This window comes from Oryzias melastigma, linkage group LG16 (genome assembly GCF_002922805.2).
Source record: "Oryzias melastigma strain HK-1 linkage group LG16, ASM292280v2, whole genome shotgun sequence".
In the NCBI taxonomy this organism is placed as follows: Eukaryota; Metazoa; Chordata; class Actinopteri; order Beloniformes; family Adrianichthyidae; genus Oryzias; species Oryzias melastigma.
The window spans coordinates 9,799,800-9,809,613 of NC_050527.1; the positions used below are offsets into that span (position 1 = coordinate 9,799,800).

Here is a 9,814-nt window from a genome sequence, read left to right on the forward strand (position 1 = left end):
TTTGATTAAAACATTGAAGTGTTTATTAAAAAAATACAATGAAGGAAAAATTTTTTCCATTTTTACATGCTTTGTTCTCCATCTTCATATTCCCTTTCAAATGGAATCTACAGATATTTTTCATTACCTGAACATATAACATCAGTATGTTTAACTGACGGTTGTCTTTGATTTCAGCCTGTTGACTGGAACGCTCGTCAGCTTAGGTTACCTGACTTCTCAGACCAAGATCAGGTTCTCTGTTCTTACCGTGCACTTCATTAAACCATTCAGATCACTCACACACACAAAAAAACAGAATTTCTTTTGCATTGTTTCTAATATTTTGTGAGTAAAGTTGCAGAAATAAATATATTTGATCAAATAAAAAGTTGTGAAAACCTTAAAAGTATCTAAAACTTTATACAGATTATAGTTTTCTAGAAGGTATAGTTTTAAAAGTAGTAGTCAGAACAAGATTATAAGTGCGCATAGAAACATAGAAATACACTGATTGAAGGATTCTTAGTTGATGATGCTTTAAAACTATATAAATTTGATTGTCTGCTTGAATTTCAGGATTTAGAGTTGGATGGAGGAATACCCATGTGCAGAAGTGGTTGCAGGTCACCATCCCCCAGGTATTATGTCAAATATGAAAGCAACATTTTACTAACGAGATTTTTTACATAAAGGACACAGAAGACTACCTGAAAGAAGGAGAAAATGAAGACTACAGATTAAAAAATGCAGTCAAATAAGTGAAATTGCAAGAGAAGTATATAGGAAAAAAAAGAAAGTATCTTTTCCAAGGTTCTAAGTTATTTGTTTTATATTGATAATTGATATTTTGTGCTTTTATTTTGTGATATCTTCCTGTTCTGTGCAAGAAAGATTATCTGAACAGGTCAATTAAACCTATTTGGACAAGAAGAGGAGAAGAAAATGAGAGAGAAAAAAAGAGTTTAAAGGAAGTTTAACTTGTTTTTCTTTTTTTAATGAACATATTTGTGTAGAAAACAAGCCCTAAGTTTCAGTCACCTACATTAGGTCCATATAACACATAAGCTCACTTCTGCACACTCTCTTTACAATATATTTCAACTAAAGTGCTTGGTTAGACATTTTCACATTTTTTTTTCAAATTATTTTTCTTATTATTTTAAGTTTTAATCTGTCATTTTCACTTTGCCACGTGAAAGTTGAAAATAAATTTGTCCAAAAAAATTTTTTAAACCGGAAGTTATAATTGGCGGTTTATCAGGTTCAAATAAAGGTAATCAACTCCAAGCTATATTATTTTTTGTTTGTTTGTTTGCTTTTCCAAGCTACATTCTAAACATGCTACTTTACAGTTCTGGTTTGTTAATTAACGCTCCTCAAAACTGCCTGTCACTCAAAAGTTAGTTCGGTTCTAATTGGCTCAAACACCTCAAAGCCCCGCCCACTGTGCTTCAGCCGCCCCGCCCACTTCCCGCGGTGTGGGATCCCGGGTCAAAACTGTTTAAACTGTCTCTCACGGTCCGCCTCGTCAGTGTCTGCGGGAGCTTTCCTTGGAAGAAGATCGTTTACTGCAGACTGGAGGGCAACATGAAGCGAAACCACAACTACAGCTCCTCTGAAAGCGACCTGGACGACAACATTGAAGTGGAAAAGGACAGTGGCGATGAAAATTGGTATGTCAGCTGTAAAAATCTGTATTTTATTGCAAATGTATCTCAAGTTTTATGTTTTTTCTAGAGCTTCTGTTTTGTAGTTTTAGTTTTTCAATATTTTTTTCAAACATTTTTTCATCTATTAAAGAAATTCTCTTGTGTTTTTACTTTCAAGTAGAACCTAAATTGTTATTTTTATGAATACTTGCATTAATAGGCATCAAGGGGTTAATTGAAGTGCTACTTTATGCATCTAAGAAAAAAGAGTCATTTTTATTTTAATTTTTACCAATTAAAATGGTATGCCTGTTTATAATTTCAGTCAACTGGACTCCCACGGATCAATGTCACCCTCCACAACCACACAAGTTCAGGCCAGAAAGAGGCGCAGAGGGGTGGGTAAACTTCTAAGGTTACAGTTAAATACATGTGATGGGAAAAAAAGACTCAATTTCTCAATGTTGTTCAACAGATAATTGAGAAAAGGAGACGTGACCGGATTAATAACAGTCTGTCTGAACTGAGAAGACTGGTCCCAAGTGCTTTTGAAAAACAGGTGACTCCTTCTATTTGTTTTACTTTTAACTGTGTTTGCATTTTTAAAAATCTGGACTGTTTTGATAGGAGAATTGTGGGTAATTAATTTGTTATGTCTTTGCAGGGGTCAGCTAAGTTGGAAAAAGCAGAAATTTTGCAAATGACGGTGGACCACCTGAAGATGCTTCATGCTGCAAGCGGAAAAGGCAAATACATTTTTGGCGCAGTATTTGAAATGTATTTTCCTAATGACGTGCCTCACTTTAGTTTGGGTTGTCCTTCCAGGTTACTTTGAGGCTCACGCGCTTGCTAAGGATTACCGCAGCCTGGGCTTCAGGGAGTGTCTGGCGGAGACGGCCCGCTACCTGAGTGTGGTGGAGGGTCGAGACGCCACAGATTCCCTCCGAGTGCGATTGGTGTCCCATCTCAGCAACTGCGCCTCTCAGAGGGAAGTGCACTCTGGACTGGAACATTTAGCCTGGGGCTCTGCATACGGCACCGCCCCCGCCCATCTCCCCCACCACCTCCTTCTGCAGCACCCTCAGGGCAGGACACCTGCACCCAAAAGCAACAGCACCCCACCCTTGTCCTCCTCGTCTTCATCCTCCCCTTCGTCCATTGATGGATCTGGGCAGTCCAGACTTGGTGTCATGCCCCCCACGGAATCCACCAGGGTGCCGCCTAGCGGCTCCTTACCTTTCAGTCTGCCTGTGGCGGCATCTAAGCTTTCGCCGCCACTCGTGTCGTCCCTGTCCTCGCTGTCCTCTTTCCCACTCGCCTTCGGTGCATTTCCTCTCATCTCACCAGGAGTCGCCAGCGCAGTGACTCCCCCCTCCACCACGTCGAAGCCTTACAGACCCTGGGGCATGGAGATTGGGGCTTTCTGACACAAAGTCCTGCACTGAAGCTGCTGAGGTGTTCCCCCCACCAGACGGACTTTTTTTTGTTTTTTACAACAATAATCTTGGGATTGAAGCTAAGTGGTTTGGAATCATTTCCTCTCAAAATGCCTTTTTTTTAAATAATAGAATTTAAAGTCATTTTGTTATATTTTTCAGTGAAATAAAAACGTATTTAGGTAGTCTGCATTGCCTCCAGGTTGAGGACTGAATATGGAGCAGTAGTACTTTGGAGCACAAATGGAAAGGTTAAACTTTATGGATCAAAAATGGACGCTCATAAATTAATCAATGACAACTTTCAGCATTTAGAATAGTTGCTTGATTCATTCTGCTTGTCTTATGGTGTCAACTTTTCAAGAAACGAAATTGGCAGAAAGGTTTAAGAATTCAAGACTTATATTTGTGTATTTGTTCATATTTTTTCCAATAAATTGAGTTTAAATGTTTAAAATGCATATAAATCAATCTGTTTTTCTGTCCTTGCGGTTCTAAAATATTTCTAGTTTTTGTGATTATTTCTCTAAATCGTTCATCACAAAGATAGTCTTACTTTCTTCTATTCACTTAAGAACATGTTCTTCCTAAATTACAAATAATCTGAAAACGCATTTTTGCTCCAGTTTGGAGGAAGTTAATCATGAGCTAATAAGGCCTGCTTATTGACTGAAAGGTAATGCCTTCACTGTGTGCCAAGTTAAGTAACCAAATCCAAAAGCATTGTTGCTCTTATGAATACCCAGGAAATCATTAAGAGCCAGAGGAAATCCTTTACAATGTTGCCCTGACCTCACCAGCCTGGGCTGGTCTGAAACGGAGACAATAGTGTGAACAGGACTAGGACATTGGAGGAAAGCAGTTATTAAGGAGCAACAAACACACCGACAGCTGGATCCATAAATTACTGGGGGGTGTTGTACTGATTGTGGTCAGATTTGTGTTATTTTAGCAAGACAGTTTTAGCCATCGATTTAAACTGAGATTGACTGTCCTGTCGCCTAAATCCAATAGTTTTCTTAGATCATAATTTAATCTGCAGCCAGATTTGAACCATTGATTTGAAAAAGTTTTTCTTTAAGTCCTTTACTGCCATCTACTGGTCAAACCTCGTATTTCTCTTGATATTTCCTCAAAGTCCACAAGCAAATTTGACTGGAATGAGATAAAAAAAAATGAGGTGCAAAAGACTGTCACTCTCCCCATGGGTAGAGAACTGGCTCTTTTATTTGGCAGTTTACAATTTCCATTGTGTCTTTTGCACAGAAAAAAAAGTCTTGAATTGTACATGCCATGTATACAGAACCCCCAACCTTTATTCAGCAAGGCTTTCACAGAGAAATATATGAAGGGAGAAACACGAGCAGCAGAGAACGCAGGCAGATATCAGTGGTATACTGAATATTAAAAACAGACGAGTTCAGTGTGCTAAAGGTAAAGCATCCTCCATCCACTTTCTACCTAGTCCATATTGAGAGATGACACTAAAGATGCTTCCGGAGTAAGTCTGCTTTCACACACACCCACACAGACATACATTATACTCACACTATCTATATCAAGATGGAAGCAACAGCACATTCCACTATCCAAGACACTATGCATGATACCAGTTTGCTATCATAACATTCATTAATTTGCTAGATTCATCCCCAAATACTGTGTTCCTAGCAGAGCGGTTTATTTGGCATACAATGAACTCATTGAAAAATGTCAGGGAAAGAAGGAATATGCAAATGTCAAAACTCTATTTTGGGCCAAAAAAACACATTCTTGTCAATAATAAAGCACCGATAATTATCAAGTTTGCTTTCAGAGGCTGGACACTGCGCGGATCTGCGGCCGACCCTCGAGTTCCCTTGACTTTGCATGTTGGGAATGAGTGAAATGTGGTATATAAACAACGATCCATTTTTCTGCTATTATGAAGAGTTGTAGGGGAGGGTTACACCGGCTATCGTTCTTCACAAAATACACAGACACATCATCATGGTCGTCGTCGTTGTGACATCATTAGGAAAGAATTCAAACTGCCCGCCTGCCTGCCAACCCACAACACAGAGGCCTCTCACGAGAAAAACGCCGCCAAAATTCAGAAACAGCGATTAACGACAAAGAAAAGGTCTGAGAGTGTAGATAGATAGATAGATAGATAGATAGATAGATAGATAGATAGATAGATAGATAGATAGATAGATAGATAGATAGATGTTTTACATTCTTTCTAAAATCAACAAATTCATTCATGAAACTGAATTGAACAGAGTGATGTATCAATGAGAATACTGGTGGTGGTGGGTACTGGTGTCAGTGTGTGCAGTGATGTGGTGGAGAGGTCTTCTAGCCTCTCGGCCTTTCGGGGTTGAGTGTTTCGGAGAGGTTGAGGGCAGGATGACGGTGTGTGGATGGAGGGACCATGGAAGTCAGGACTTGTGCGCGGCTCATGCTATCAGCTCTTCCCTCAGCTCTTTGTTCCTGCGCACCACGGCGGCACGCTTTTCCTAAACACAACGAGAAAGAAAGCGGTTTAGCTGTGGCGTGTCCTTCACCAACAAGTGTCGGTGGAGACGTTTCTGCGGGTCTCACTTTCTCCTGTAGGCGCTCCATCATGGCTGCCATGTGGGCTTCACGGTTCTCCTTGATCTGCTCCATCTTCATTTGGAGCTTCTCCTCGGCCATTTTGCTGAAGTTGCTGTTCTCCTCCATGGCTTTTAGCAACACATCCCTCTCATGTTCTCGCTTTTCTGCCAAAGCTCTCAGCACCTGCGCCTCTTGGTACTAAACAAGTACACGTGGAGAACTGAGAAAAGTCTTCTTTTGCTTAACGGCAACTCGCCAGAAAGAAAAGAAACTCACCTTCCTCCGCTCCTCAGCAGCCTCCAGCTTCTTCTCAATGTCCTCCAAAGAGATATCCCTCTTTGGGGGGGAAGGCAGGCTGTGGGCGACCTCTGACACCGGAGACAGAGGCTTGAGAATCACCTCAAAGGCCTGTCCCGAGGTTCGCTTCTTTATAGGCTTCACCTCCATGTCTGTGAATCAGATTCAATGATGTCACTAAAGTGTGGTGCTCAATCAGTTCATTAATAAATAATGCACCCATCTGTATCTATGTGAGCTCATCCATACGTACCTTCAAACTCGCACATTAGCTTGTTGCGAGATTCGGGGTAGAAGCAGGAGCAGATGAGGGACAGCACAGACAACTCCTTCATCTTCTCTTTGTATGCTGACGGGACACAACAAACCAACATTAAGGTCAAACCGAGCTTCAGGGTTCTCAAGTGGAATGTTTCATTAGAAAAGTCTTTAATCTATTCAAGAAAATGGAAGAAAATTACAAAAGCAACTGAAAAAAATTAACGAAGAAGGGATTATGGCCTAGGATTAGGAGTGGACGAACTATGGCCCGGGGGCCACATGCGGCCCATTAAACTATTTAATCTGAGCCACCAAGAGAGAATAAATTCAAATGATAATATTTATTTGTTTTTGCTTTTTCTATACTTTCCCTATGGTACAAAATAAATAAATTGACCTTTGTTTAGGTGCAGAAATTTATTCTGAATTTATGCAGTGATTTTTTTTTTTTTCAATGTTTATGTGTCTTTTGCAAGTCGAACAGTCCTTTTTCCAATCATTCATTTTCTGTTTTGGTGCAATTGGTATTAAATGAGAAAACTAAAGTCATAGTTTTGACACCAAATCCCCAAAAATGTTCAATATTAGCTCAAAATCAGAACAAGTTTTCATGCAGATTTGATGTTATTTCATTGTCTTTTGAGGTGGATCACCAAAACGCCCCACGGATCTGGCCCTTCTGTCAAAATTTAGAGCCCTTTTTGCCCCATAAGTCATAAAGTTTGGATCTGAAGTTTGACGTCTTCAGATGTGGTGCATCTCCCACCTTAATAAAGAAGGGACCACAGATTGTCATTGCTCTCTGTGCTGCTGCAAAGGCCAGTGTGTGAAGTGATCCCTTGCTGCAGGGCTGGCCTGCCTCCCATCATGCTGATAAAGCCAGTCAAAAGTGACCAAACAGCCCATTTATCGGAAAGCTAATATGGCAATTTTGATTTTTATGTGTAAATTAGAATATTTATATAAACACATTTATGGAGTTAAATGCACGTTTGCTTTATATCACAAACAAATGCAGTTCAACTACCATGAAGCCTCAGCTAAGATGCTCTGAAGCTTAAAACATCTAAAAGGAGCATATAGAAAACTGAATCCTCATCTAATGCTTTGAAAAAGCCCCTTTCGCCTGTGCAGGCTGCATTATCTCAAGCATTTTGAAGAAATACGAGCATTGATATACTAGCAGCATATTTCCATTGGCTACATGCTCGTCCGCTCAGCATCTTGGGTGGGGTCCGTCTGCATTATGCTGCATGTCGGAGCCGCTGTTGCATGATCCGCAGCGCCGTGAATAACGCTTTCTATCCGATGCGGCACACATATCTAGTATTAATCGATGAAAGAAAGATAAATAAGACGTTAATGATACTGAAGTCTTTTATAACCTGAGCATCTTCAATTATTTGCGCTGAGGCAATCCACAAAATGATCAAAACGCGCAGCAATGTGCCCTGTATGTGATGTATTTATAATTATTTGGCAATATTTAGAAAAATAAAGCCCTAAAATAAGTTTGGCCTAATGTGGTTTAGACTGCTACACCGTCAAGACGCACCTGTCCGTCCATCCAACCATCCATCCATCCGTTTAACAGTGTCGGTGCGCTTACCGGTTGCTGTCTTGGCCATGGCTGGTGGTTTTAGTTTTTAGTTCCTGTCTCCGTCGTAGAAGATGCTGGATCTCTGTTCGGGTGAACGGCGATGCTGCTTAAGGCACTGAGTCAGCGAATACTCACGGATTTTTCTTAGCTCGGGTAGCAGACAGGAAGAGAGCGCGCACGGGAGCGCGCAGGCAGACCCTGTGACGCGCAGAGCAGCTGTCAGCATCCCACCCTACAGGCTGCAGCATCCTCACAAACGGAACACCTCAGACTCAAGCACTAGAGTTCAAAATTAATTTTTGTTTATATTATACAATATATATTACATCATGTTTGTGCAGTTTAAATTTTTGGATTAAGACAAAGGTCTTTACTTTTTGTAATTGTTTTGTAACAGTTAAAACAATAATGTGTCAAATCTAACTTTCAGTTTACTGATAGAGTTGCATTTAATTCAATTTTGGTCAAGCTTGGGATCCAAACTTGAAAAAATTAAAAAAACTAATTGAATCGTGTGTGCAGTCTGAAATCCTAAATTTATTCAACAGAAGTTTGTTAATCTTTAACACAAAAAAGGCAAACAATGTGTGACGTAAGGACATTTTTATTGTTTATTAACCTTTATTTAAACAGGAAATCACATTGAGATTTAAAAATCACTTTTACAAGAATAAATTGTGTTACACAATTAAAACACTGGGATTCCTGCAAAAGCATCCAGCTCACACAGAAAGAAATACTATTACATGCACAAATGAAAAAACCATGTTGAGAAATTCCCTATGCAGGTAAGGAAAATCATCAAAAAGACTCAAAATAGATGTATTTATCTTCAATATTGTTCAGTATGCTAAACTTTATTGTAATTTGTTGTAGTTCAAACATCCATAAAGGTTGATGAGAATATTTTTTTTTCCCCCTTATTTTTCTGTAAGAGTTTTGTTGTTTGTGCATTCAGGAATTTACCACTAACTATAAAAAAGAAAATGAAAATCAAATCAAGCAAAATTATGAGACAAACTACTGGATGATTGTGTCCACTGAAAAAGGAAACATGCACAAAAATATTTATTATAAATATGAATAGGATAATAAGATACAATGACCAAATAAAGGGGGACTTGAAAACTACAGTTTAAAATAATTTTAACAGATTATACCAGGGGTCAGCAACCTGCTCCAGAGCCACATGTGGCTCTTTTATCTCTCCATGGTGGCTCTCTGGCTGAAGAAAAATAAAATAGTAATTTTCGTAAATTTTAAGATGAGCTATTATTTTAGCAACATGCTAACATTTTTGGCTAATTTGTTATTCATTGGGTTTTAGGCTAATTTAAAGTTTAGCTTCTATTCAAGCAGCAGGCTAACAATTTTGACTAATTTAGTTTACTGAGGAATTTTATGCTAATTTAGGGTTTAGCTAATAATTTAGCAAAATACTGATGTTTTCGGCTAATTTGTACTGGAGTTTTTAGGCTAATTTAGAGTTTAGCTTTTATTTTAGCAACATTCTAACATTTTGGCTGATTTAATTTACTGAGGAATGTTATGCTAATTTAGAGTTCAGCTAGTAATTAAGCAACGAGCTAGCTTTTTTGCTAATTTGGACTCAACTAAAGGTAAAAACATTATTTTTAAAATCCCATTTTGAGAAATGCTAGTTTCTTTTTAGATTTTTGGTTTTGCTCGTTCAAAAAAATAAGAAATAATTCACATTTATAAAAAAAAATAAGGTCATGAATGCAAATTCAAATTTCTTAAAGGCTTAAGTAAAACTATGCGGCTCCTTCTAGGTTTTGATCAATAGAAAACAAGCACAAAAGGCTCTTTTAATGTTAAAGGTTGCCGACCCCTGTATTATACCAATGTTTAATGTCTTGAATGCTAGAAGTTTTAACACCACTAAGCATTACAATTTTAAATATAAAAAAATGTATACTTAACAAAGAGATGGAAACAACATCATCTTAACAAAACTAGACCTAACTTTGAAGTTCTCCACATACTCT

At 38.7% G+C, this 9,814-nt stretch overlaps 2 protein-coding genes across 2 annotated transcripts; one reads left to right on the forward strand and one right to left on the reverse strand.

Annotated features, from left to right (window-relative positions):
- The first annotated feature begins 1,455 nt into the window (after positions 1 to 1,455).
- Positions 1,456 to 3,528, forward strand: LOC112143174 (hairy/enhancer-of-split related with YRPW motif protein 1). Its single transcript, XM_024266944.2, has 5 exons — positions 1,456 to 1,655; positions 1,957 to 2,029; positions 2,107 to 2,190; positions 2,296 to 2,377; positions 2,457 to 3,528. Exons 1-5 carry the CDS (start codon positions 1,570 to 1,572, stop codon positions 3,056 to 3,058), a joined length of 927 nt encoding a protein of 308 aa, XP_024122712.1. The 5' UTR covers positions 1,456 to 1,569; the 3' UTR covers positions 3,059 to 3,528.
- Positions 3,529 to 4,272: 744 nt separating this feature from the next.
- stmn2a (stathmin 2a) lies at positions 4,273 to 8,008 on the reverse strand. The gene is made up of 5 exons (XM_024268307.2): positions 7,815 to 8,008; positions 6,198 to 6,293; positions 5,924 to 6,096; positions 5,654 to 5,845; positions 4,273 to 5,568 (listed from the first exon to the last, which is right to left on the reverse strand). Exons 1-5 carry the CDS (start codon positions 7,831 to 7,833, stop codon positions 5,509 to 5,511), a joined length of 540 nt encoding a protein of 179 aa, XP_024124075.1. The 5' UTR covers positions 7,834 to 8,008; the 3' UTR covers positions 4,273 to 5,508.
- Between the last annotated feature and the right edge of the window lie 1,806 nt (positions 8,009 to 9,814).